This window comes from Perissodus microlepis, chromosome 8 (genome assembly GCF_051167445.1).
Source record: "Perissodus microlepis isolate ML-2025 ecotype Zambia chromosome 8, ASM5116744v1, whole genome shotgun sequence".
Lineage (NCBI taxonomy): Eukaryota > Metazoa > Chordata > Actinopteri > Cichliformes > Cichlidae > Perissodus > Perissodus microlepis.
In genome coordinates, this window is record NC_140468.1 from 12887797 (window position 1) to 12915703 (window position 27907).

A 27907-nucleotide genomic window follows, 5' to 3' on the forward strand; every position below is an offset into this window, starting at 1 on the left:
ACCACGTGATTGAGCTAAGTGGTAATTAACCATGAGAGAGGTGTGTATGTTTTGGTGTGTGTGTGCACATCCTAGAAGATGTATGCGCTGTTGCGTGTCAGCGAAGGTGGGAATGCTGAGGGTAAGGTTGGCTGACAGAGTTGATTTGGAGGTGAGCGTTTGGGGCCATGTGGTCAGGTCATTGAGGGATGGGGTGTACGGAGGTGGCGAGGGGTGTGTGTGACACTAGCCCTAGTCACACAACCGCCTCCCCTGACCCTCTTCAAGTCTTATTGTCTCGGAAGCATCCCCCATTTTAATGAGCTCCAATAACCAAGTCCTTATTACTTATTTATTCATTAAGCCACCGTGGCAAAGCGGCAGTACCCCACTGTGTGTGCGTGCATGTAATTGCTTGTGTGCATTTTTTTTCTTCCCTGTCTTCCGTGCACAATATCATAGTAAATACCATGTTTCAATGGCAATAATAAGTTTGATTAAAGCTAATTGAACCTAAAATAGATTAGATGAAAGCTAATGATTTTCCCCGCTTGTTTGGGTTACGAATCTATAACCTGAAACCATATTTGAGATTTGAGTTGAAACCTTAAAATCCTGGGCTTTAGCTCTGCTGAGGGAGTATGTCTCATGAATATGGAGGCTGAACCGCTTCAAGGTGCGCAAGTGTGAAAGAGACATGAAACAGACTAAATGTTTGTTAGTTTCAGATGATTCTTTTGTGAGGATTAATTGCCTGTTGGTATGTGCGTGTGATGCCTTCAACATAATGCTTTGTGATTGATGAACGCGCGTAGGTGGAATTGTGTGATAGCGTGTAGTGTTTTCAGAATATCGGAAGTCTTTGTGAAGCCTGAGAGTGTACACACTCTCTCCCTCTGAGGCATGTTTCATAGCTTCCCTATATCCAGTCTGCCGTTTAACTAATTCATAGTGAACTCTCGAAGAACAAAACCAGACACCCAACATCAAGGGCAGCGTTCAGCTCTCCTCCAGCACAATACCAAATACAGCATTCTCCAGCAGAACGTGGGCGCTGCAATCAGCTTACTTTTCTCCCGTAGCAGAGCTCAGCTGCTGTTCACCTTCTTAACTCTCCCCTCTGCAACCTTAAGCCTGCTTCCTGCAAAGGTAACATATGAGTTGCCCAACCTCTTCTTCTCCTAGCTCCTGCCCTGGCCTTGCGTAAGGGGCTCAGACACACCCAGGCCTGCAGACATGCCCGTTCACCTCCAAGCAGCTTCTGAGTAGGTCAGCGTGTATGAGACTTCAGCTGGCAAGGCCCTCATTGTTTTGTCGGACCATTGGCCCCTTCTGCCACTGATCTTCAAGGGTCTTCAACGGATTACTATTAGAAAATGATGCTAAATAAGTTACAAAGAAATCCTGGTTACTGGAACTATCTAGACTAAGTTAATATTTACACTGGGTGTTTACATGGGTTTCAGCGAGGTTATGTTGTCTTAGGTTTATTCACAGAGCTGTGTTTTGGTAACTGGACTGTTTTGAAGTTAAAGACATTTCACCTGTCGTAAAAGACACATTTAGCCTTTGTCTCGTCACTTGTTGGCTTGTGAAGTCCAGTTTGTATGAATCTCGGCCTCTTGGTCTGCTGGAGCCTGAAGTGAATATATCTTGTAAGTGTGGGGAATAAATTTATGTGGCGATATTGTATCGATACAGAGACACCAAATATTTCTTAAAATATATTAAAAGACTATGGGAATACTAAGGGCAGAAAGACTGTTGCCATCTGTCTGATTGAGTTTTTGTCAGCGAGCACAACTCAAGGGGACTCGACTCAGCTGGCTTCCAGCTGGTTGTATTCTCGTTATATTCTTTTAGAATGAAAGTGCAATACTAAAATATGAATTTCTGTCCTTTTAAACAGCTACAAATGTGTGATTTTTCACAGATTTCAACAATTCAGTTGTAGACTGATAGCAGACTGACTCCATCTTATGGCAACATTCTGGCAGGGTTGAGTGACAGTGTTGGTATGCTTGATAAATGACAAAGTGGGATTGTTAAGTTGTGGTTATTTTTTAACAAGAAGTTTAGCTTTGAAGAAATGATTTAAAATTGAAAAAAGGCGATAAACAGCAATATACATATTACAAAACTCAGCTCAATGTTAAAAATCCCAATAATGTCGTATCAGGAGTGAAGTATTGTGATAATATTGTGTTGTGGGCTGTCTGGTGATTCCCACTTCTAATACCTAGATGACCTAACAACCTAACAGTCTGGGGCCCCATAAAGCGAAACAAACCAGTTTGCTTGCCAACCAAATGTGTTAACCACTACACTTTGGAACCTGTATGTTTTTGCTGTAAAGTTGAGCATCTTAACTTTGGAGTCTTTGGAGCTTGGATCCAGCCTCAAGAAGCCATTCAAGGAAATCCAGTTTTCCCCACTTTGCTAGTTGGTTTCATCAGACATCCAAGATTATTTGATCTTCAGCTTTAAGGAGAACACAAACCTGTAATTCCAGTTACCTTTGACTTTGTACATCTGATATCTCATTACACTGTTGGCTAATGTGGATGGACTTGTTCATCGTCTTGATCTGATAGGGCGCCGTTCGTTTGCTGTTGAGGTGCAAAAAAACCATGCTTGACGTATACTGCCTAAACTGAGCATTAAGGTATTCGTTCAGCTTCTACGGTGTGAACTCTAGAAGATATCAGTTCTTTCTAGTCTGCCTGAATATCCCACTCTGTTAATTGATTAATTTAACAACCCTAATAGGAGAAAGTAAAATAAATCAATTAAGATTCATTTACTACCACTGAAATAATCAGAGCTTCCAGGCTCATAACAGTTTGTTACCCCAGTGAGTCTGGAAGTCAATGAAAGCACCCTAGAGCCTATTTGTGTCCAAGCAAAGGAAACGAAAAGAAGTGGAAGAGTCACTGAGAAAGATGAGCAGCAGGAGGAACACCTGAAAGAAAAGGCATTCTGTCGCAGAGCTGGATGCTAAAGGTGCCAGAGTACCTGTTCATTAACTGGCCCGATGGAAGACTAGCCATCTCCTGCTGGCCTTCACCCTTCATGCCACTATTTATAGAGCAGCCAAGAGATACTCTTAATGACACAGGACAGTGTTAACTGGGAGGGAGGGGGTGCAAAAGTCAGAAATGGAACGGTGTTTACTTTCTGAGAAGAGCTGAGAAGTTGGCGTATTTTAGAATGCTGTCATATCATCCTCACACTTCCTTTGAGAACTTTATAGTTTCATCCAGGTAGTGTTCGTGGCACACTTTCCCCATCTAATTAATTGAATGAAGTGAATGTAACTATATTTTCTAGTCTTTTTCTTATGTCTTCTCCTTGTTTTTTCCACTTGGAAAAATATGTCTTCTGTGGCTTGTGCAATCCTTTGAAACTCTGGTCAGTCAGCTGGTGTTTGAACAGCACATTTGTCCACACCTGCTAAGCAAACAGTGATGGAGCATAGCCATACTTATCGCGTGACCCAGTGTTTAAAAAGAGTGAAACAAACTTCCAGGACGGACCTGATAAAAAGAAAAAAAAGACGAAGAAGAAGTGTTCATGGACAAAAAAAAAAGAGTGTTAAAAGCTGACAAATGCTCCCCCTTTTTCCATCATAGACTACGGTGCTTTCTGAACTAATTTAGAACAATAGTAGTTTCTCGTTTCTACAGCTTCATTGTAAACGGTGAGCAAAGTCTGAGCTGGGTAGAGAGGCAAGAGAGGTCATGTGCACATTCTACCCTTGTGGGAAAAAAGGCTTATATGAAAGTGTCAAGGCGAGTTTTTCTGCAAGAAAGAAAGCGAGTGAGAGAGAGAAAGAGGAGGGGAGTTTGAGGTTTAGGTGGAGATTGTTGGCAAAGGGGGTAGGGGTAGGAGGTAAGGAGAGGAGAAGGGAGGTTTTGGATCAGGTCGGCAGCCCCTGTGCTGTCAGGGCCAGTGGAACCCCCAAGCGGTTCTGGCTTTGGAGTAAATATGGGCCCAGCGGACCCCTTCCCGCCCCAGGGCACACAAACCCCAGGCCTTCCCACATTTCACTTTTATTTTCCTGGTTGCAAAATGCCTCTGGCTATCAGATCAGGTGGGGTGCTTTTTTTTTTTCTTTAATATTTACTCATAAAATGTGCATTAGTAGAACCAAAGCAGCCATGATGGACCCTCTTGTGTTGGCTAACTTTCTCTCAGTTTTGTCAAGGAACTCTTGCGCAGGTCTCTTTACAATAAACACGTGCTGTATGCAGAAGCAGACACAGCAATGGATCATGTAACAAAGTGGGCTGGTGGGTTTTTTTGTTTGTTTTTTTTGTTTGTTTTGTAACCAAAAATATTTCAAAGACTCTCCTTTAAGCTTTTCCTCTCTGTTGCAGAGAATCACTTTCTCCCCCTTAATAAATTACGTGTGAATAAGCGTGCGTTTGCTTCTTCTCCTGCACCTGTGAGTGAGGACAAAGACTGCCAGCATTATCCGCAACAGATCAAGACAATATGCTCAGCTCTCGTTTTTAAAGGGATAAAATTGTAGTCAAACTGGATGGACTAATCTTTTAAGCTCGGTGCAGTTTACTCCGTGCAGCTTTGAATGGGCTCCTCTTACTAGCCTTGATCATTTCAGACTTAAATAAAGCTCTTTATAGTAAGGGGTCTGATTGGTGTAATCTGCAAGCTGTCAATCCCATCTCTGAGCGCCCTCCCCGAGGAGCTGCTGGCCCAGTCGAGCGTGGCATGTTCAAATATGGGTGAGCTTTGTTTTTCAGGTGTGAATCAGTGAATAAGCATGTACAGTATGTTGGGATTGGAGGTGCGGGGTCATGTATATCTGTATATGTTCCCCCCTGATGTCTGTGTAAAGCTGTCATATTTGTGAAATGAGGTGGCCACAGATGGTCTGAATATCTGCTGGACTCTAGAGCAACACCCAGCATCCATATGCTGACACTAAAACCCAGGCTGCTGCCTTTCTATCTTTTACATTACTCACATGGCTGAAATGCTCGATGGATCCCCCATTTGTCTCCTGTTCCCCATCTGGAAAGTAGACCAGCGTTTGGGAGCCACATTGGCACATAAGGACCTCTGTTTGTTTGATTGGTCTGGAGCCCTCTGCTCTTAATCCAAAACAAAACGAACAAGCCGTGCAGTGGCATGTGATAAAAACATCAGATTGGGGGGGGGGGCTTTATAGAGAAGAAGCTGGTTGTTGACGAGAAACAGACAGAACAATCCTGCTCGTTCACACTAAAAAAATTATGAGTAAGACTTCCTCTTCTTCTTTGTCGATATCTTATATTGGCGTTTGTCAAATTTTGATGGGCTGTAGAAAAAAAAAAATGTTTTATTTTCAGGAGGATTTGGGTGTCTGCTGTGGGTACTGGGGAGTGGTGTTTGAGGCCAAATTGCTCCTGTGCCAGCTTGTTGAATTGGTAATGACAGTGGTGGAAGCTGGTGTGAGCTCAGGATGCCTGTTCATTTGTCTCTAGGCTGCTTCCTTCCCCACTACCATGAGCTGTGACACGGTACCAGGGCCCTAGCTTGTTTTCCCTTCGATGACAGTCAGATCTGGGTTAACACTCTGTAGCTCATAACATGTCAAACCTGGGTGTAGTTGCAGTCAGTCACAGACTTGGGTGAGTGGTTCAACATGTAAGTAGGAAACACCTACTCAGATATAGTATAGTAACAAAATATAGCTAAAACAAGTAAAAGGTTATAGAATTAATCATTGTAAACAAAGAGGGGGGGGGGGGCTTCCTCTGAGGTAAGGATATTTCAGGTCAGGTCAGGTCATGTGTATTCAAAAGGAAATTGTTATTTCTGTTTAGTGCAACTTATATTTGGCAGCATGACTGTTTTTACCTACAGTTACACATATGCGGTAGGAAAGAGAGAGACAGCTGCAACAACACAGAATACAGGAGTCCTCGAGACTTGACTTTGTTTGAGACAGAAAGAGTATTAAAAAAAAGGAGTTGCGGATTAGGTGGGTTGCAAAGAGACTTGCAGATATGCAGCGTAATAGAGCTTAAAAATGTTCTATGTGTGATTTACCTATTGGATTTGAAGGGTATCATCTGAGCTGTCAGCTGATGTGGGCTTGAACCCCACTTAGACTCTGTGGCAGGTCTAAATCTAATGCTGTGTTTGGTATTGGAGTTTCGGAGAGTCAGACATCAGCCAATTTCAAGGTTCTTGGAGTCTGACAAGTTCTGGCAATTAAATGTTCCTGTGCTCTGGAATCTTTTATAGACTAAACCTATAAATTGATTGCATTAAAAAAAAAGCTTACGTAATAAACAGTAATGAAATTAATTGTAAGTTGTAGCCCTTGCCAAACCCCCCCCCCCCCCCCCCACACACCACACACCACACACACACACACACACACACACACACACACGCACTCCCCATTGCCAATCACCAATTGCCTCCTTGTTCTTAGGAAAGCAGCAGACGACCGGAATATCGGGACAAGCGAGAGTGAGTTCATCCCTCTGTTAGGATTTAGAGGACTCCCTTGTCTTTCACTTCATCAGAGACAATTGAGTCATTCAGATCCCATTGTGGGGCTGGCCAGCTGAGGAGGGGTGCAGGGTAGTGAGGAGAGAACAAGAGGGATATTGGGTGGGAAGACTGAAAGGGAGAGAGGAGAAGGAGAAGCCGTATGCTGCATAACCCAGAGCAGGAGCACAACGGCTAGGATGGCTCTTACAGGGTGGGGGTCCGTCAAAGGGGGGCTGGCCAGTGTTTGTATGTGTGGGAGGGAGGGAGGGAGGGGAGGAGAGACAGACGAGAGGAGAGAGTTATCCTGGAATGGAGCAATTTGTCACATTGGAATGGCTCTTGAGTTACACGGGGGGCCCCCTCATAGCAGGAGAGTTTTCAGGTCGCAGAGTTGGGAACAGGGAGGGGCTTGGAGTAGCAGAGAGGGGGTCAGAGGTCACGGCCTACTCAAGCCCAGGCAGCGTGTCCGTTAGCAGGGCAGACGGGCCTGCGGAGAGAGAGAGAGAAAGAAAGAGAGAGAAGGAGAGGGAGGCAGGAGGCCAAGAAGGGGGTGGTCGGAAAGTCTGGTTCTTGCCAAGGCTCCGTTTTCCTCTGCATGCTTATAAAATCTGCAGGAGAGATTAGTGTGTGAGAACATTTGCAACAGCAGAGCTGAAGTGGAGCCACTTGTCAGGGCAAGCACTCCCAGCACCCTCCCTCTCTCCCTGCTAGACTTTTGGTGTCTCACTACCCCATCACCCCACTCTGGAGTGTCACCTTCACGGTCTTTACCCACCTCCACAGAATGTCCCCTTGTTTTAACCTCCCCTGGCTGCAGCTGTGTTTGAAAATTCGATTGTGTGAGCACGTGTACACATGCGCACGCGATGGCAGGACTTTCCCATGACTGGATTCCCAATTCCTCCAATTTCTCCACCACTGCCCTGTCCTCTCGCCCCTCTGGCACCACTGGACGCTGTCTTGAATTACCTCATACATGACAGCAGCCCCGTCACTCTCCTCCTTCTACTCCTTGCCTTTTTTTTTTAGTTTTCCTTTTTTTTTTTACTGTTACAACACCACCCTTCTCTCCTACTCACCCTCCTTCATGGCAATTAATACCCAGTGTAGGGGGTGCATAAAAAGCTCACAAGACTTCGGCACTGGAGTTTTTATAACCATTCCCTTTTCCACTCTGAGGACATACAAACAAGCATAAACAAACCCAGCTTTTTAGCAGTAAAAGCCATCTTTGGGTCATAAATGAGTGTTAGCTGTGGAGAAAGACCAGGCAGCAAACTGTTTTTTTCCCCCAGTACAGGCTATAACCGAGGACATGGAGTCAATAACTCCCTCCAGCGTCTATCACTGGCAGACACCCCACAGTGAACCCTTCGCTAATTACCACTGATTTAGACACAGTCTCAGGAAGGGTCGCGACACGCTCACTCTCACCAGCACCGGCACACTCTCGCACACACGCGCACACACATATCCTCAGACGTGCCTGAGCCGTCACTTCTGCGAGATGGCAACACAAAGAAAGCGGATGCGTACCTTCGTCGCTGTGCGAGCGCTACCACACAATTAAGCTCGATCTCTTCCGCTCTGCATAGATTGTCCTCGAGGAAGAGATAATGCAAACTTTTTGTCATCATGTGCCAACATGTGATCATGGGTGTAATAATTATATATAAATATGGAGAAGAGACTGGGAAGAAGTGTGATTTAAGAGTGTCCGTGGCACTGAAGTTACAGCATAGGGCTGTTACTCCTCTTTGGTGTTAGTTAGTCCCAACCCCAGTGATTTCTCAATGGAATTGAAGCAGATATAAAGCAAATATTCGAATGTAACTGAAATACCCGTTGTTATTGTGCTGCGTAGAGCCCCTGTTGTTCCTTCCTTCACAGCTGAAACAGTTGCTGTGACCTCTTTCCCTCGAGCTAGGTGGCTGTGACATTGATAAGCAGAGTCAACACCAAGAAGTTGGTGGCTGAGCAAGCCACAGTTTACTGTGTGGTCAGCAAGAATTTATAAATTTCGTACTGCTCTTGCATGTTTGAGCATTTGCAATGTTTTATTATGACTAAATATGCACATGTCCAGAAAGTTTCCAGGGTCATTTTGCCAACAGGTATGAGCTAGTACTTTTTAAGGTCAACGTATGTCATCAAATTACAAAGGATGCCACCAAGTTTATTACCCAGACAGATGTTTCTCTTGACCTGTGTTTCTGCTTATCTGTGTACGTGTGTGTCAGAGAGAGAGAGAGAGGGCGGGAGAAAGAGACAGACTGACTTCTGATAGAGGCCAAGTCAATCATTTATAAGTGCAGTCAAGAGGTTTAGCCTTAGATGAGCGTGGTGGTGAGACGCCATGCTCTATCCACTTTATGGGTTCTAATAAAATGTCTGACAACAGTCACATTTATGACATTAGGTCATCTTAAAGCCATAAGATGCGTACAGTGCCAGCCCTAACTCGACCTTAACTCCAAAAATGTGTCACTGAATCATGTGTCTGCTGCTTAGTTAACATAAAAAAAAAAATTAAAGATAAGTAGAGCTCTAAACCTGCGATGGAGCCTGGTTACCACATGTGTGCTATGTGTTTCTGATATGATTTGGTTTTGCTGCTGCCACTGCTGCTGCTGTGGACTCTCGTGTGTATGCTTGACCCATCCTCACCACCTTCTACCATCCGCCTTTAGATCTTTATTTGCGTTTCCATGTTTTTAAGTTTCCACATCCATACACTTGTCAAGAAATGTCGTCTCCCCCTTTTTTTTTTTGTCTTTTTTTTAATTTGGTCTTTTGGTTTTTGCTTTCTGCATTGTTAACATGTTTTGTTTCTTTCTTTCCATTCTGTTTCCTTTCTGCCATTCAGTACCTACAGATGAAATGGCCCCTGCTAGATGTTCAACCAGGAAGTCTTCAAAGTAGACAAGCACTTAAAGATGCCAGGTCCCCTTCACCGGCACACATCGTTGTAAGTAATACGCCGCTCGGTCCTTTATCTCTTTCTTCCCTCATTCACGACTGACGGAGCTGAACAGAAACAAACCCTTGGACTTGAATACGCATAGCTGTTTGCATTTACCCTTAAACACAGTCACTAACCACCCAGTCAGTTTTATATCAACTTTTTCTTTTTGTGCGGGTGCACGCTTTGACAAGGGCAGTTTCGTGGGTCCCAGAAAGCAGAGGCTTTGCAAGTGCGATCAGGGGCGGCCACTGTGGCAGGTGCTGTAATCTCAGGGAAAAATGATAACTCCCGGGGCAGGCTGAGCTGGCTGATGGTGGAAAAACTGGTCTCGTGTTGACAACTTTCATGAGAATAGGCTAACGCTGGGCTGCTAATACACCGCCTTTGAGAGAAGTGTGGGCGTTCCTTCAGCATTGATTACCCTACCCATGTAGTTGGAGGAGTACTCTGGCAGGAGAGTTGGCTGGACAGCCATAGGGGCATATTCAGTACATGCACATAACAGAGCATCTATCCCAGGCATGTCAATATCTAAGAGGCTAGCAGTTCTAGATTGAACAGTTGAATATGAACTTCATAGTTAGCCAAAGGCTTAAAGTTTTCAGGAGGTCAGCGGAGAGGTTGAACATGGGGAGGTGTACGTATGTGGTCACAGGGTTAGCGAGCCAAGAAAATCAATGAGAGTAGGGATTGAGCAGAATTAGTGAGGTGGCCATCAACGCCCTGGGCCGTTATTGGCACAGTTGTTACTTTTGTTTGGAGTGCATTAACTGTTATGAAAATGAAAATTTAAGAAGGAGAAACCTTCCAAGTTTGTATCCTCGTGAGTATCTCCTGTGGTAATGGCTACAAAGTAACCCCCCCTCCCCTCCTTTTTTTTGTGTTTGCTGCACAGTTGTCATCATGACTCTGGAGCTCACGCCAAACTTAGTAAGGATTTTTGTCACGCAGATTACACTGTCAAGACACGGTGTCCCTCTGAGTCACATATGACATTTGATCAGTTCACTTACATTTCTGGTGTGTAGTAAATACGTGCTCAAACGCTTGCTGAACAGTTGGCAAACCAAAGCCTCTTTAGTGTTTTTGGCTATTTAAGTTAAGCTCAACATAGCTTAAAAATAGCAGGACTTGACAAGGCTTTTTATTTAAAACAGAAACCCTGTCAAAAGTGGTCTTCAAGACAAAGAGCCAGTGATGACAGTGTTATTCTGAACAAAACAAGCCCAGCTAAGGCCCTCCTTATCTTCGCCTGCGATGCTAGTGTTATTTTTATACCAAAGAGTTCAGGGGGCCTCTTCTTACTCTGTTATTTTCGGAGACGCTGAGAAAAAGAGTCCCAACTTCTCTGAAGTCATTAAACTGGTCGTAGGCAGCAAACGCTGCAGGTAAATACTTGAGGTTTTATCCTGCTATGAGTCATATGGCTGTAAATACCAGCTCACATACGCATCAACCCGTGCAGCACAATTCACGTTTCTTCCCCGCATGAAGAAGTTTAAGGACAAGAAAAAGCGCTGCAGCTCTAACTTTGGAGACTCTGGGGGTGACGTCATGCTGCTTTTCTTCTGTAATAAACTGCTTTAATTAGAGACCTCATTTGGCTGCTAAAATGATCTATAATTGCAATTAAAGCACATTTTATAAATGTAAACATCTGATTTTTAGAAGACAGAGAGTAAGCTCCATTACAACGCCACACAGTCAGTCAAGCATGAAACAGTAATAGGCTTGGAACAAAAAAGGCAACACCAGCTCAGAAAACAGAAATTGGCTATGGGGCAAAAACAAACATGAAACAAGAAAGATGGACAACCAGACTGATGGAAGAAATAAGCTCGCAACAGTGAAAAGTAGAGACCGTACCTATTGAGTTACACCAAAAGATAAGAGACATAAAGACATAAATTGGTCATAAGTAATAGATCAGGGAGATGTAAAAGCAAAATGCATGAAGAGAAGCGAAGCCGTGGCCAGATCAGTTTTCTCCCAAGTTTAATAAAATCCTGGATCATTTTATGCCAAAGGACACTTTAAGGCAGTAAAGTGGGATTAAATGTAACAGAAAATTGCTGCTTTAAAACAAATAAAGACAAATAAAGTTATGTTAAAAATAGGGATGCTGCAGTTGTGACATTCTGAAACAGACCGTATTTTATTTTCTCGTTTATCTCGTTTTCTTTTAAGCTGGTGGGCGGAAAATAAATCCTTATTATAAACATTTAGCTCTTTTACATTTAGCCAGTACCACAGATAAACATTGGACACTGTAGGTCATCTAGTTTGCAGATAGCAGCAACATGTACATATGTTCACCCAACATAACCCCTAGTAAAAAGGAACAGTTAAGCCTAGTGTGGGCACAGATGGGCTTTGAGCATGGATACAATTTAGTTTGGGACTGAATAGGTGATTTCTGGCCAAAAATAATAGTGAGCCTAAGCAACCTTTTCCCAATTCAATCTCCTAAATGGGTTTTTACAGGGCTGTGAGTTGGATTTGATAATTAAAACCTCATCTGAATTCTAAATAAACCTTTTGGTGTGCTTTTTGCTTTCTTTGGGCTTTACTTGTAAGCAGAGAGCCAAAGAAATATCACATTGCAATAGTGAGAGCGCTCTTAAACTCTTAGTGTGATTAGTACTGACAGTGATCAATATGGGAGAATATATTGTAATATCTGTGGTCATATTGCCCAACCCCAGTGTGATCTGTTTGATAGAGTACACAGGCTGGTAAGATCAGAGGCATTGCAGCATGGCTGCATAGGCACACAACTGGCTGTTAGTACAAGTGATGAAATTGAATGTGAACTGCAGCTTGTATTGTTGCCACTCCTTCCATCCTGCTCCAGCATCCACCTCTGACTGAGAAGGAAGTGTGATTGAATGTTTCCCTGGTTTGCATCATATCGGCTGTCATACATATAGAAAAGACAGATAACTGTGTACAGCGTAGTGAATTCCAATGATAACCCCACGCGGACTCCCACAGGTGTCACTCATCGGTCAAGCCCTTTTTTTCCCTCCTTCTTCTTCTTCGTCTTCTTTTTTTACATCTACAAGATGTAGGTCTGCACGATCTAGTACGTGATCCCCTTATCAATCAATTGGGCTGTAAACGGTAGCTTCTTTTTGTTTACAAATGCAAAGAAACATTCAATCACCTTGACTCTTCCTGCCTGGAGCGCTAACAGGCTGCTTCGACAGTGATAAGAACCACTTGATTGGCCTGTCGATAACAGCAATCTGAAGCCTGAGTGACCCAGAGACAGTTAAAACAACAATATAAAGACGGAGAAAGAAGGAAAGACATCGATGCCTGCAGATAAAGCCTCTGAGAAAGTTAAGGCACATAGAGATGGGCAGGGACAAAGATGCAGACAGATGGTGTCATTTCTGTCTGGAAGGCTCATTCGAGGTGGAGCACTGGAGGATCAGCCAAGAAAAAGAGGAAGTGACCTCACGGCGGCTGGTCTTTCTGAGGGCACGGTGTATGCCCCTGTTTACCATGCCCTCAAAGGGGGGCACGCAGGACTTTTTGAAGTGCCTGACCACCCCGCAGGCAGCCTCAAAACCTGCCGCTGCTGAACTTTCATGCCATTGGTTGAAAGTTATTCAATATTTATCTGCCTATTGATGTGTATTTCTAGAGGGAGAGACTCCAAGAAACATTTTTATGCCTCACACAGCTCCTGAGGGAAAGATCATAAACAGTCCTTACTTTGTCAACTTGCCTTTTTTATTGTGAGGGTTTAATTTGACACTGTGGTCTTGAAGACTGTTTGTGCACACTTGGCTAGAGGAAGTAGCCTGAAGCTGGTTGATAGATTTTGGAGTAGATATGCGTGACTTAATCAGTCTTATACTTTTATTTAGATAGGGATTATTGCGTTAACTGGTAACGCAACATGTCACAACATGAGATTGTTTTGGAAATCTACCTCTTACACAGCATGTGTTGATGGCATAACAGTATTGCCGTAGCTGAAATCCAGGCTCATGTTGGTAATGTCATGGCATCATTTGTCAACTTTCAGAAAGTTTTTTTCTTCTTTTTTCTCAATTTTAGTTAATCCAGTACCAAGAAACCAAGATATGCCATTCTAATTGAATCACATTTCCTAATTTGCTATTCTGGGAATGGTGGGTGGGCATGTCCATGTTAAGAGCATACGCACACAGTCTACTTTCTGACATCCACGTGCACAATCATGCACACGCGTACACAACCCTAGAGTCTAGAGTCTAGTCCTGGACGAACAATGTCTCCATTGTTTTGTGGGCTTTCACTGGCAGCAGGGGACGGCTGGAGTGTTAACCATTTCCCGACTGCACCTCGCTGTGTGCCATTGTGTGCGTGTGTGTGTGTCAGAGGAAGTGAAGCATGGGCTCAGGGATGAAGAGAAGAAGGGCACTCGCTCCAAGTGTATGGTAATTAGTGTGGAGGAAGTGATGGAATCTGGGCATTTTTACGGCTTGTAAGACCTCCCACCTGAGCTTTTGCAACTGTTGAACATGCGTATTTTACTCCCATTCGCTCTCACCGGTTCTATACTAGAAGGAGGCTGGGAAGAAAATAATACAAAGTGACATATTTTTGATATTAGGTTGGGGGGGGGAAAAGCAGCTTTAGCCATGCATTCAGAAAAGACAGACCACAGTGGATTCCTATTATAGTCGTGCGACTGCTGCTCGAGGTCAGCATTAGAAAGAGACAGGATCACATTCGCCCTCCTTGACCACTTCTCTGTCCATTTTGAGGGAAGAGGGATAAAGGGAGCTTCCTGTGGTCTGAATGGGCCATGCACCTGGGCTGTCCAGACAATCGTCCAGGCCTCTGGGAGGCCTAGCCTTCTCTCTTGTTAATTAGCGACCCCGTGGTCAGCAGCCACCACCCACAAACTGTCCATAGGCTTTACCCAGCGCACTTTCTCTATCCTGGCTTATGTCAGCCTTAAGCTGCTTTTTCCTTCTGCATTTAAGCCTTCTTCTAAATAACCTCTTCTACTCCACCCCACCTTTTGTCTTCTTTTTGTTCACGTGCATCAATCCTTGTCCTTCACTGCACATCTCAAACATAACAAGTAATTTTCATCTGATTCTTTTATGTGCAAGTATTTTCTTAGTTGAGTTTACTAATACTAATACTGCATTTTGTCATTCTATACACCAATATGTAAATCCAACTTAGCACGTAACACCACTGAAGATTCCATCCACATAGGCTAGTTCTTCTTGGCGGTGCCGTCCAGCTCTCAGATTAGAGACGGCTGTGACTGTCCGCTGTCACTCGCCGTCTTCTCCAGACAAGGAGTTTGTTCAAGGGGTCACGCTTACATCATCGGCTCGGGCCAAAATCTGAGGCAGTTGAGACATGGCGTCAGGCCCGGGAACTGTGACAATGAAAATGAGAGCACCTCAGTCATTGTATCTGTCCAGCAGTCTGGATGGTGGCTTGTTCCCACAGACAATCCACTCAGTGTTGGCTTAGTCAGCAGCAACACCACAACAAAGCTCGAAGAGTCTTCTTGCTCCTAGGATTTGGAACATAACACCTTAATGTGTTAAAACACCTGATAACTTGTTAACAGGCCACCTAGTGAGAATACAAATTGTTAAATATTTAATTTATTTTGTCAAGTGTGCGTATTAAATTTAAAGACATAGTTAAGTGTCTCGCCCTCTTGGCTCTTTATCTCCAGCCCTTATTTTCTTCTCCTCCTGTCCTCTATAATCCCAAACTTTAAGGCAAATTATCGATCTTTTTAAATGTGCCAGTTTAACCTCTGAATGCCTCTTAAAGAAAAAAATTGGTATTTGAAAACCTAGTAATGTAGTTCACAATTTTAATGCCTATATCAGAGAGGTAAAAACACCTGAAAATTCTGCTCTGGGGACTCAAAGTCGCCATCATTTTATTTCAGGCGTAATTTGTTCTGCCATCAGTAAAAGCACGACTGGTGACACCTTTCATCCTGTCGCCTGTTTGCAGTTAAAATATTTTCAGCTTTTGCCAAAATGGTGGCGACGCTAAGTCCCTAGATCAGCTGACTGCTGCTGAACATATGTGAAGGTGCGCATGCTGAGGAGATGAAATGTTCTACCAAAGTGAAATACTGTTTGAACAACCAGCCAGCCAGTACTGACAACCGCGTAACCCCGTGCCGAGCCAGTGTTCTCCCATTCTCTCCGAGTAAAATTAGTCATAACGGGGCCGAGCGCGCACCCAGGAGAAAGCTGAGCCAGCAGAGATGAGGCAGTTGCTTAAATAACTAAAAGGCCAGGGGGGTGCGTTATTTCCGGGGAGAACACGTTGCTTTCTGCATAAAACCTGGCCGGCTGGGATTGAGTGCAGATATCTGTGTGTTCGTGTGTGTGTGAGAGTGTACGAGTGAGAGAAAGAATAGATGAGAGATGGAGAGCTGATATAATTGTGTGACTTGGGAACGTCCATCTTTGCCTTACAGGGGCCCTTCCGCTGGGAATTCCCCGGACAGTCAGATCTGAGCCTTCACCAATTTCATTTGGTGAGAGACCTTTGAATTCCAAAAATATCTTCTTGGATTTTATTTTTGGTTGATTCCACACACAAATTAACAGCTGATAATTGATGATTTAAAACAACAGCAACAAAAATAAGAATGAAAAATGAAATCCTGATGATGATGATGATGATGATGATTATGCTTTGCTGTTTATTGCGCTAATTCAGTGCTGCTGCTCTAATGCTAATGTGCTTTTTGAATGTCTAAAATGCCTTCATCCAGGAGATGGTACCGGAGGGACGGTGCTCAGGCTTCATTCTTTTATATCCATTTAACTTCTTGGATTTTCTTTTTCTTTTTATGTTCAGCTTTATTCAGCTTTGAAAATGTTTTTGCATGTGACTGTTTTTACTTTCCAGATCTTTCTAGTGATAACATTTTTTTTAAAAGCGGAGTAAGAAAAAAATAATGCATGTTTTAATGGGTAACATCCTTTTTAGATGTGCAGTGTGGCAGGGTAAGACCTTTTTTATGGGGGTAGCCAGGTTGAGACTAGTATGCAGACTACCCTGCATACTTTTTATTGTTTTTATTGCTGTTTCAAATAATTTTTATAAGGTTATTGGAGTTGAAAATATGATCAAATGGATGAAATTGCAGTTCTGTTTGTATATGCAAAACTCCTTTGCCGGCTTCATTTTTGCTTGTGTGGGTTGGCTAACTGTTTTAGACAGTGAGGGCAGTGGGTACCCCTGGCCACCCTTAACTCTGCCACTGTCTGTGCACTTGTTTTGAATATTGAGAGTTTTCCTTATTCCTGGCATTTGGGTCCAGATTTGATCAAAGAGCAGCAACTCATTGGTTACAACTTCTGTGGAATCTTTTTTAAAGCTCACAGGTAAAGTTAGTCCTGTTTCTGCTGCAATGCTGACATTCTGAGGACATCGCTAAGCCTTGTTTTGATTTGCTTCAGTCGGGCATTGGGAAGTCAGAAAGAGGCTGGCATTACGAAGCCCATCAGAGACATCTTAATCTCCTCTGAGACGTCCGTGGCTCTCTGGATTGCTTACTTGAATTGTTTGACCAATCAATTGCTTGTTGATTTTGCACACCATGTGCAGCCTTTCTTGTTAGGAGGGAAAAAACCCAAACATAGCCCTTTTAAAACAGGCCGAAGGGAAATCAGCTGTTAATGTGGTTAACATTCCTCCGTCGATGTGATCCCCCCCCCCCTCCTCTCCTCCTCTCTTGTACAAGTGCCTTTGCTAGAACTTGTTTGACAAGGTCTGTAAGGATCACTGTTGGGTGTGCCCGTCTGTCTTTTTCTGCGTGCGTGTGTGTGTGTGTGTGTGTGTGTGTGTGTGTGCTCGTGTCTTACAAACAAATCTTTGTCTACACGAGTGTGTGTGCGTAGTGTCCTTGTGTCTAAGGTGTGACTTATTTAGATAGATAGTCAGGTTATGATATAACTTTTATGTGAGTGCATTCAGGAGTTTGACTCTATTTAACCCTGAGCTCTGACTTTCAGGCTTTCAAGGAGTGGATCGAAAGCCCCTAACTAAGTAGGCGTTTGGAAAAACATGACAATCAAGTCAGAGGTTATTTGCACAAAGAAACAGGGTCAAGGTTCAGGAGTAATATTAATGAATAATCTTAATTTACAACAAACCAATCCTCACATCCCGGCAGTCGGGGTGTGCTGGCGTTTGAGACATGTCCTCAGATAGGACGATCCCTGGTTGCATTTCTGTGGTCAGCCTCGCGAGTGACAACAGACTCAGCGTCTCGGTACGCTACTGTATTAACACTGGAGGCCGTTTCACAGGGAAACTTGTTTTGACAGAGCTCCAGGTGTCTCATTGTTAGGGATGACATGGTTCAACAGATTTACCAATTAGCACCGGGTTGAGTGCGCAGGGTGGGTGGTAGCAAAGAAGAGGGGAGGGAAGAAATGAAACTCGGAGCGGTGGAGGGCGGAGTGAGAGTCGGACGAGGCGGATTTGGCCACAGTGATGGAATGAGGTTTTAAGTGAGCGGGGAGGGGGGTGGTGAAGAGTGGGTGACCATAGGGGAGGCAGGCCTGAGTAAGGCGATCCTTGACCTCATTTTTTTCCCCCCTCCCGGCAGTAGTAAGGAAGGGCCTGAGGTTTCAGCCGAGCCACAAAGAGGAGAGAAGAGGCAGAGAAGAGGGAGGGTAGCAGTGGCTCATGGCAACTTTTCAGGAGTTTGTGGCGTTTCTCTTGCAGACAAACTCCTACCTCTTACTTCTGCTGCTAACACGGGTCCATCTGCAGGAGTGGCAATTTCTTTTCGCCGCACCGCCTCACCTTCCCCGCCGGTTTGCTGTTCTCACTGTGGTACGAGGCAGAATTGTGCGGGATTAAACAAAATGTTATTACTCCGTGCTGTTATTACTCTCACTAACCCTCTTTGTGTTTCCTCAGAAAATTCTGCTCCTTTTTTTCCAGGAAGTTTGGAAGTGAACTTTAGAGAACGGGGTGAAGAGATTTAGAGAATATATCCCAGGGGTGGCCTGCAGAATTTAGTGTTTTTTGGCTCTTGATTGTTAGCACATGCACACACATACACAAATTCTTTTTAGCATGCATGTTGTGCAGGTATCACTGCCCTTTTTTAGTTTTAAAAAAGCGGGCGGTTGAATATATATATTTATATATTTCTCTCCCTCTATCTCTCTCTATATATATACACACACAACTAGTGAAGGTGTGTTTGCAGTATTGTGCTTCTTTCAAAATGACAGCCTTCTGTAGTTGAGAAAAAAAATCACTTTTCAGAGGAGCATGCCTTTTTTTTGAGCCACAACAAAGAGAAGTCAGGCTTTTTCTTTATGTAGGAAACTGTCAGTTTACAACAACAACCAGACTACAACAGGGGCAAGTAGCAAAGTTGGGGAGCAGCTGTTTGTCTGATCCTTTAGTCAGCACAGGCATGGTGTTTAGTATATATTACTGTTTAATATCAAAGACTTGGACGTACACTTAAGAGAAATCTGGTAACTAGAACCTGGACCTACTGTCCTTTTCCTTATATTCTCTCATGCTGTCAGAATGATGGACGCTTGAATTTAAAATGGCCAAATTTTCAAATTGTGAGGGTAGCGTATGGACTTCAGACTGCTCCAGAGGGTGGGTTTTAGACAGTTTTTTCCACTCTTATCTGTCAGTGATGTCATTGAGATCATATATCCCAGCCAGCTCTGGCGCTTTAGGGCTGTGGAATAGCCGAGGGGCCGGACCAAGGCAGTATAAAGCCTTAATCACGCAAAGTTACTGTAGTAGAGCCTGCAAATAAAACAATATGGCATTGGAAATTAAATTTAGAAATTATAATAATAAAAGCAGTGGTAGGTGTATTTGCCATTTAATTTTCTTACTAAAGTCTTGAAGTAAAATTTAAAAACTTTGGAAGTTTTGCCAGTTTTCCCCCCCCCAGATATTTAAACCCTTTATTAGCAGTGCTGATGCACATAAGTTGTGGCCTATAGGGCAGAAAGAGAGAAGGCATCTGAGACAAGCAACATGTACTTAAAAGATTTAATAAATGCAAACAGTAATCAGAAAGCAATCAATAATCCAACTACAGAAGGTGCTTCAAGGACATAGGCAATGAGTTATTGTTGCCTTCGTCTTTATAAGCCCCGGATCACTGTTGTGGCCTCACAGATATTTCTGGTTTTATAATGATTTAGCACGGAGTGATCCCACAATTGCTTTGGCAACTGTCTGTTCTTTACATTTGAGCAAGCAGCTTGTGATTGAGAGTGATGGAGACAGCTTTCTGGAAAGGCCAAGGATACAGGGACTGTAGCGGGGAAAGATGGGAAGGGGTTGTGGGGTGTACGAAGCCCCGCCAAATTCCCCAAAGAACAATTTACAGTTATGGATGAATACACTGTCGCAGTCAAATTTCGACTCGGTGAATGTGTCGGAGACGGTGGAATGCTGAGTGATTCCAGAGAGCACTTAAGCTGCCTCGAATTCAGTTTTCTCTCTCCCACCCGCGTTATAACAGGAGAGGGGGCTTTTCTTTTGGAGTTTGCAGGGGTAAACACGGGGTATCTGCTTTCTGAGTCATTTAGCATCGTCCTCCGTCACCTTCCTCATATATTCTAAACCGTGTTTCCTGGTTTGTTGGGGCAGACTGAACGAGACTAACCCCCCAATTTATTTGATTTGTTCCTCTCTGCGGTTCCAATGAAGACCTATCTGAACTTTTCTTGGATTTGTTTGGCTCTGGTTTTGATGTGCGGGTTGTTATTTTTTTCCCTCCGTCTTCCAAGTGCGCGCAGTCGACAGTGTCTGAGTACCAGGCCTCGCTTTTGTCTTGGCCCGGGGAGGGAATTTGATGTGATGCTTATTTTCCTACTCAGTCAGTTTCTTTGAGTGTTTTTTTTTTATTTTTCCCCCTCAGCTCCTGTTTTCCCTTTTTTTTTGTTGTTTTTGTTTTTGTTTGTTCTAATAGTCCTCGAAGTTTGGGACACTTCTTTGAGGCAGGTGACGCTGTGATACGACTGCTTTTTGCATACCTATGCAGGTGTGAGCACGCTTTTGTATTTATTTATCCAGCCGTTCTGAAACGTCTGCTCTAATTGAACGGCCCGTTAAAGACGTCACTGGAATCAGTCAAGTAATAGCAGGAGGGAATGGTGATGGGGTGAAAAGGAGAGCTGCATTGTGGGAGATTAAGGAGGATCATCATCCTGGAGGTTTTTGGATGAAGCGAGAGATGGCTCAATACTCAGGGTATTGGCTGCTTTTCATGGGAGAGAAGTCTAAACTAATGTGTCAGACCGCTTTTTCTCATCAGCGAGATGTGCTATAGACGCTCAGCACTGGCTAGACGGTGCCTTTCGAAAGATGCAGAGAAGTGCATGCTGGGAAAAGAATAAACAAGCTTGTCACCAAAGTTGGGAAGAATCCTTAGTGCAGCGCTACTGTCAAAAAGCAGCTTCCAATTCATACATTATTAACATTACCTAAACGCATTATTTGTGTATTTATTCATTCATTTGTCTTGTTAACATCCTCCTGGAGTAAGATAAACAGCGCGGCCAGACTGGCTGCGTGACAGTTGTGTGTGAGATTTGAATAAAAAGCCCGCCAGCGTGATTGGAGTGAGACAGGAGCCCATTCTGTGGACACCAGACTTCCTCTCCAGGCTCATTAAGGGACAGTAAGGCGATGATGTCGAATCGGCGCGCACTTTACCGGCCTGCCTTTTTCTTTGAACAGCATCGCCCTCTTATCTGCAACATGCTCTGTTCCTCCATAACAAGACGCTCGTACTCCCGTGCACGCACACGCTCAGTCCGTCTCTCTCCCTGTCTCCCTCACACACACATTCTGCCTACATACACACTCTTCGTACTTATTTAGTTTGTGTAGACAGAAAACTCTTAAGTATGTGGCTTGTCCACAGAATTTTGGCAGCTTTTGTTGTATTTTCTCCTACGCTATCGAAAAAGCCCGGTCCTTGTTTTCGTTTTCTTTTTTTTTTCTTGCACAGACATCACAAATGGATATTTTAATTGGAACTTTTGGCACTGTCTCCATCTTGTGTTGGAATGGCAGACAAGTGAGTGGCTGGCGAGGCCGGGGCTGGGCTGATTGGTGTGTAGCGAGGCGTGCCTAAATCAACTGGCAGCATGAATAGCTTGCTTGATTCTCACTGGCATTCACTGGAATCCATGCCTTCTTTCCTTTTTTTTTTTTTTTTTTAAACAAGATTCTTTCTTTGGAGAAAAAAATAGTGTGGAATAACCAACAAGGGAGAGAGAATACCTCCTGCTTCCTTGATGCATGACTTCCCTTTTGTTTTGCTGGTGCAATTTACTTGCCTTTATGCCGACTCACTCCTTGAATCTTTTGTGCTTTTTGTCAGATTGAAATGGCTAACTCGTGTTGTTGCTGCTCCCTGGCCATAGATTCATTGACTTCACAGCTTCATGTGAAGTTTTTTTGAAATATGTGATAATAAAAACAAACATTTCACTGCAGTGAGATATCACTTTAGTCTTAATGTTTTCATATTTGAAGTCTAACTCAAAGGAAGTGGCAAGCCTGTTGGGATTAGTGTAGTTGCAGCCCTGATGATGATTAAGAATATCTGCTTTTTCAAGTGGTTTTAAGGCTTCAGACTGTTGCAGAGTTTTGTTATGACTCCGTTACGCTGCTTTGTGAAACCGTGACGTCACGCTGCGATCTCTGCGCACCTCCGGGTTCAACGCCGAGGATTAAAGCAGTTAAATAAAACCGATAAAAGCGCTCAGTGTGGTTGATTGTCTTGTTATTTCTTTACTTGAGCAGTGCTAAACCCATTACTCCCATGCATGAATTCAATTACAACAATTCGGAAATAATTAAAGCAGTCCACTCACAATTCTGAATTATGCCGGAGATTAAATAAGCATATGTTTCTAGCGTCTCGTTTATTCATTTATATTGGAATTTGAGGAAGTGTCCACTTCCCGAATTCATGGAAAGTGAATAGATCACCAACCCCAAGTGACAAGCTGGGCTCGGTTCCTGCTCCAGCTTTGGCTTTACTGCAGCAGCTAATGCAGACCACATGTTTGAGCCTTGTTGCATCTGCATAAGTATACACCTGTTTAAACTTTGGACAGTCTTTAAGCCCCAAACAGTAAATTCAGGGAGACTCACGCCAGAGGTAGAGTGGCTGCAGAGCCGGGTCAGGTTGGAGTCATTGTAATCCTCCTTGACATAATGTAGTCTTTGTATTTGGCAGGGACGGTGTGCATGTGTGTGTGTGTGAGGGAAGAGAGAGAGAGAGAATGCAAGACAGATTATGTGTGTGTGTGCAGGTGGGACTGTGTGAGCTGTATACTTTGGGCATGCAAATAAGTGTTTTTGTGTATGTGTGTGTGGTATTGGCCCTTTCTCTTCGAGCTGGTAGTCAGTGCTGTGTAATTACCTGGCTGTCTGCCACCAAGCCCCACTGGAGCAAAGACAGAAGTGAAGCTGGGTCTTACACAACGAAATGCAGCAGCTCGTCCTGAACCACAGGCTCTGAGTTTGTTCATTTTGGGTTCTGGACACATTCTGTCCTTTGACACGCAGATGACAAGTCGGGGGTGATTTTGAAAGACTACACTTAAAATAAAAGCCTATGAAATGAAACATATTTTAAAAAAACACATAAAATATGTTATGTCAGAAAAATCTCCACCAGAACTTCCCCATAGCCCAGGATGGCACCTCCAGATTACCTGTTTACCCAAGCTATTCAGTTTTAATTAATGCAAAACAGAAAGACTGCAGATTCTTAAACTGAAGATGAAAAGAAAAATCAAACAACAACATGGAGGATTTTTTTGCTTTATAAATTAATTAAATAGTTCATAAATAAGGAAAATTCTCGATTAGTTTAAGCTGCTGCAGGCCAAAAAAGGTTGTGAAATGTTGCTACGGGGGAAAAAAGCGCCTAACTGACAGACACAGACGGAAACGAGGTGGGGGGGAGCAGCCAATATGAAGCCAGGAGAAGCCACAAGACAGATTTATAGCACTGGCATAAAGAGCATATCTGAACTTGCATGTGACTTCTCATTGCTCCAGCAGGCTGTGGTGCTCCCTCTACTTGCAAAGGCCAGTGTCCTAGGCGCACAGGTGGGCACATGCCTGTGCAAGCACGTGCCGCGACGTCAGCCTGTCCCGCCATTTTAATTGTTATATCTCCTCAGCCTTGATATGAGCAAAAAGGGAGGCCTAGGTAAAACCTGGCACATCAAAGGCTACCTCCCCTAGTCTTACAAGTTGCCTGTCTCTTTGGAGGAGCGCAGGCTTTGGAGAATCAGAAAGGGGTACTGGAGAGGCGGTGTGGATCCCCGGCTTGAATGAGTTTGATGGACTAATTGTAGCCCCCAGTGGACACAGGCACACATCACAGAGGGCTGGCTGAGTAGGGGAGCAGAGGCTGCTGCTGGAAAGTGTTCCTGCTTAGCTTTTCCCTCCATATCTGGATTTTTGCACATGCCAATGTGTCACCTTTGATTGTGGTATCCTGTCTTAAGTAGATGGATGCCATGGATATTCCAGTCCCTCTTTTTCTCCACTGTTTCTCCATTTCAGTCCTGCCTTTCCTTCCCTTGCTATAAACTTACAAACTTTTTGTGTTTCCTCACACAGCTGCAGTGTTTTGTGTGCTCACTTTGACATCCTCCATTGGAATTACAACCTTTTTCTCTATGATTGCATCCATCAGTGATAGCACTGCATGCTGGCCTCTGCATTTAATAAGCCTTCTGGCTGAACTGTAACACAATGCACAACAAAGAAAACATTGCACACACAATGCCTTACTACCAACAACATTACCAACTGGCTCGACTGTAGTGGTGATCAAAACAAGGGCCTCTCTGTAGCTTTGAACAGTTTTCTTTATTCCCTATCTGCTTCAAAAAGAAATCAATAGCCAAAACTTTTGAGTGCATTTATCGGCTTTTCCTCCCATTGCTCTTCCCTCCCTATCACCAGTTTGGCAGTTGTATATTATGCCAAGAGTAAAGCACAGTTAAAAGGAGAAAGGCACAAGGAGATGACACCAGCAAGGAAACAGCTTGTGTTGGGTAGGGCCTTGGCTGGGAGAAAATCAATGGGAGGGAACACTTCCATACACGGAAATGGCACAATGGGAGGGAGAGGAGGGAGTAAAGATTCTTTCTTTTTTATTTTTTTTTTTAAACTGAAAAATGATGCATTTGTTTTTCCCAGGGAGAGAAAAAGCAAAGACGAGGAGATAAAAAAAAAAGAAAAAAAAACCACTCTTCTGAACATCTTTTGAAAAAAAGCCAGTTCTTTGGTGAGGTTCAGTTGTGTGGTTAAGGTTTGTTTTATCCAACTGTGCGGAAGCGTGTGTAGCTGTCTTTCAGGTTTCTTTTTAGTTGAGGCGCAGAAAGACTACTCATGGCATGTTCAAGGGCACTCAGTGGACACGGATGCCCTGCAGGAGGCGGAATTATGAATACAACATGAGTAAACAGACACCTACATATACTATTAAAAATAGTAAGGCTAGCACTTGGCAAGAGACCATCTTTAAGTAGTAATTTGAGCCGGTCCGTAGCATTTCAGCCTTACTCTTCCGAGGGTCATTGATAAAGACTTGTTTTAAAATAAATAAATCTTTTTTTTTTTTTAAATCGTCTCTAATTTGCCTGATAGTGGGATGATTTGCACATTGGCAGTAATGTATTCCTGTGTGCATTCCTCCAGTACAACCGTTTTAGTATTCAGTTTAGTGATAAAGGATTTTTTTTTTGTAACACAGCAGCTGTGAACAAAGAATACAATAGCACACAAACTTGAAACACAATTCCAAGCCTGAGCCTTGAATGCCATTCAGACTTCACTGTGACTGAGCAAACCCATTCAGTGGGAGTACGCGGCAGTTGAAGAGATGGTATCAAGTTGCCTGCAGATGGAGGTCAGTGTGACTGGCACAGTTGGCACCTTGGCACAGCAGCAGTGTGCCGCAGCACTCAGCCCCGCAAAGGATGCGTCGACTGAAGGAGGGGGGGGGGGTGACCGGGGAGCGAAGCGTTCTTCTCACTTCTCCTTTTTTTTTTATTGTCTGCGCTTCCTGTTTTGAAAGCCATTAAGGAGCAAATTTCCTCACAGCGAGAGGGGAGATGAAAAGGCCCGGTCTTTTGAAACATGTCCAAGCACAAATGTGAAAAAGAGGGGGAATGATAGCTATCTGTAAACATCTCTGTCGAGGGGTCGACGGAAAAGGAATTGTGAGGGGGGAGAAAATGATACATTCATTTGCGTTCTTCTTCTTCTTCTTCTATTTTTTTTTTTTGATTTGCTGATGAAAGCGATGCTGCAGTTTTTGTTCCAAGCCAGCTGTATTGCTCTTTTCACTGCCACACTAATGTATCAGGGCAGAATCGCATAACTACACAGCCACCCCCCCCAACCCCTTTCCGAAAATGCTTTGTGACATCTGCATCCACACATGTCTGCATTCACTGTAGCCAGTGAGTATTTATAGATGAGTTGGTTTTGTCATCCATTGATCCTTGCAGGTTCTCTGATCACAAAATTGCGCTTCTAAGCGGCGTTTGTGCGCCATCACAATGGTAATCTCTCTGCATTTGAACAGAGGTTACCTGCAGAAGCGGACCTGATCTGGTGCTTGGCTTTTTTTTAAAAAGTCCAATCTGGGTTAGTCATAATTGCCACAGCTGTCCTGTTTAGTTGGCATACAGTGTATTTACACCAGTTTCCCCTCAGCGGTGCTTGCCTAGTTTCTCAAGAGCAGCGATAGCTTGGTGCTGCAGACTCCTCCTCCCTCTCCTCCTCCTCCTCCCTCCTACCCCTCACTGCCCCCGAGCCTGGCCAGTCTGCGCCTCTTAATAAAACCGACAGGCTCTAATTGGGCTTAATTGCACCCTTCGGGCGTCGTCAAAAGGAGTGTTGCTAAACAAACTGCAGGGTCTGCAAGCAGGCCAGCCAGTCTGCGGCTGCACATTGGCCGCTGAGCTCATGCCTCCATGTTATGCGTACCGATCGCCAAAGCTTGCTGCATAAAATGCACAGCGCATGTGAGCGTTTAATGGCACATTAGCAATGTGCATGAGTAAGCATCAGATTTAATTGCGTGGGTGTGCGTGCATGCGAGTTTGGAGCTATGCAGCAAGCCATTCATTCCTCTCGGTGAGCCAACTGAACAAGAGATCACAAGTCTGAGAATCTTATGCATTCAAGTAGGCAGCGTCACCTGACTGTGAACCTCTCAGCGCTCTCTGCCGCTAAATCGACACCGACAGTAAAACAGAGTACGTCTGTGTCTTTGAGGAAGTGTCTACAACTCCAGGTGTCAGAAAAGCCTTTTAAATCCCCGCTATTATGAAAACCCCTACCAAACAAATCCCTGTCTGCCTTTCAGCTATGTAAGCAAAAAGATGAAGTAGTGCTCTACATCCCGGTAGCACCACCTCCTGGTTAATGGACAGGGGCGGCCATGATACTAATTTCCTTTCTGAATGTGGTCTGATTCGGAGAGGTGGAGCAAGGCGCTCGCCACATGGGCCTTTGCTGGGTCACTGACCACAATCGATGGAGAGCTCCAGATGCGATTGAGTCATTGAAACGGCAAAGCCTAACCTGTGTCTGTGTGTGCGCGCCCGCGCGTGTGTGTATTAGACGGCAGCGACCCTAAAGCTGCAACCCGCGAGGAGAGAAAAGACAAATCAGTGAGCACAGCACAGCGCTAAAATCCTTCTGGCTATTTGTTCCCCTTCTACCCTTTGAGCTATTTACTCATTACAGCCTTTCACAGCCTGTTAGTCTTCCCGAAAAGTTTCGGAGTTCCAGTTTGTTTTGAAGGCGTGCAGCTTGAGACGAAAAAATGCCATAAACAGGATCGCTTTTATTATGCAGCGTTACGCCAGGAAAGACACGGGGAACAAGGCATCCACTGTGTTTTTGTCCAGAGCTTAAAAGTCGTGTAATGATGCAGTGGCTGAGCTGGAGGCCCCATAAAGACTGGAAGGGCCTCATTTCAGTGGCCTGCTGCTGCTCCAGTGCCTGACTGGCAGACTCCATCACCGCTTCTTTTAGGAAAAGAGGTAGAGCACATAATTAAGATATACAGCCCAGGGTGGACTGAATATATAGACTGAAAATATAGAGGAGCAGGCCAGTCTGCCTCAATCACAGCCTGTGGTTTAGTGTTTGGCTGCAGACGGTGCCCAGACCTGTATGAGTGTGTGTGTGTGTGTGAGTCTGAGCAGTGTGAGCAGCATGCTATAAAAGGCTGGTGAGTTGAGCCATAGCCTCTCTGTGTGTCGGGGTCACAGCGAGCCAAACTGTTTGTGCGTGTTTGTGAACACGTACACATACTCTGTGCGGGTATTCTGTGTATTTATTTGTGTGTGTGTGTGTGTGTGTGTGTGGGTGTGAAGGAGGCAACCCTGCTCC

At 44.1% G+C, this 27907-nt stretch overlaps 1 protein-coding gene across 15 annotated transcripts in view; it reads left to right on the top strand.

The window, feature by feature from the left end:
* Window positions 1-27907, top strand: part of tcf7l2 (transcription factor 7 like 2) — an 87603-nt gene that overhangs the window by 20693 nt on the left and 39003 nt on the right. For 7 of the 15 annotated variants that reach the window (XM_084937609.1, XM_084937599.1, XM_084937595.1 and 4 more), the window contains exons 4-5: window positions 9356-9457; window positions 15924-15983. The exons of 2 other annotated variants lie outside the window; for them this stretch is intronic. In XM_084937609.1, coding sequence (XP_084793735.1) covers window positions 9356-9457; window positions 15924-15983 — 162 coding nt within the window. The remainder of the gene's footprint in view (window positions 1-9355; window positions 9458-15923; window positions 15984-27907) is intronic. 6 more of the 15 variants (XM_084937600.1, XM_084937605.1, XM_084937602.1 and 3 more) reach the window with 2 other exon arrangements.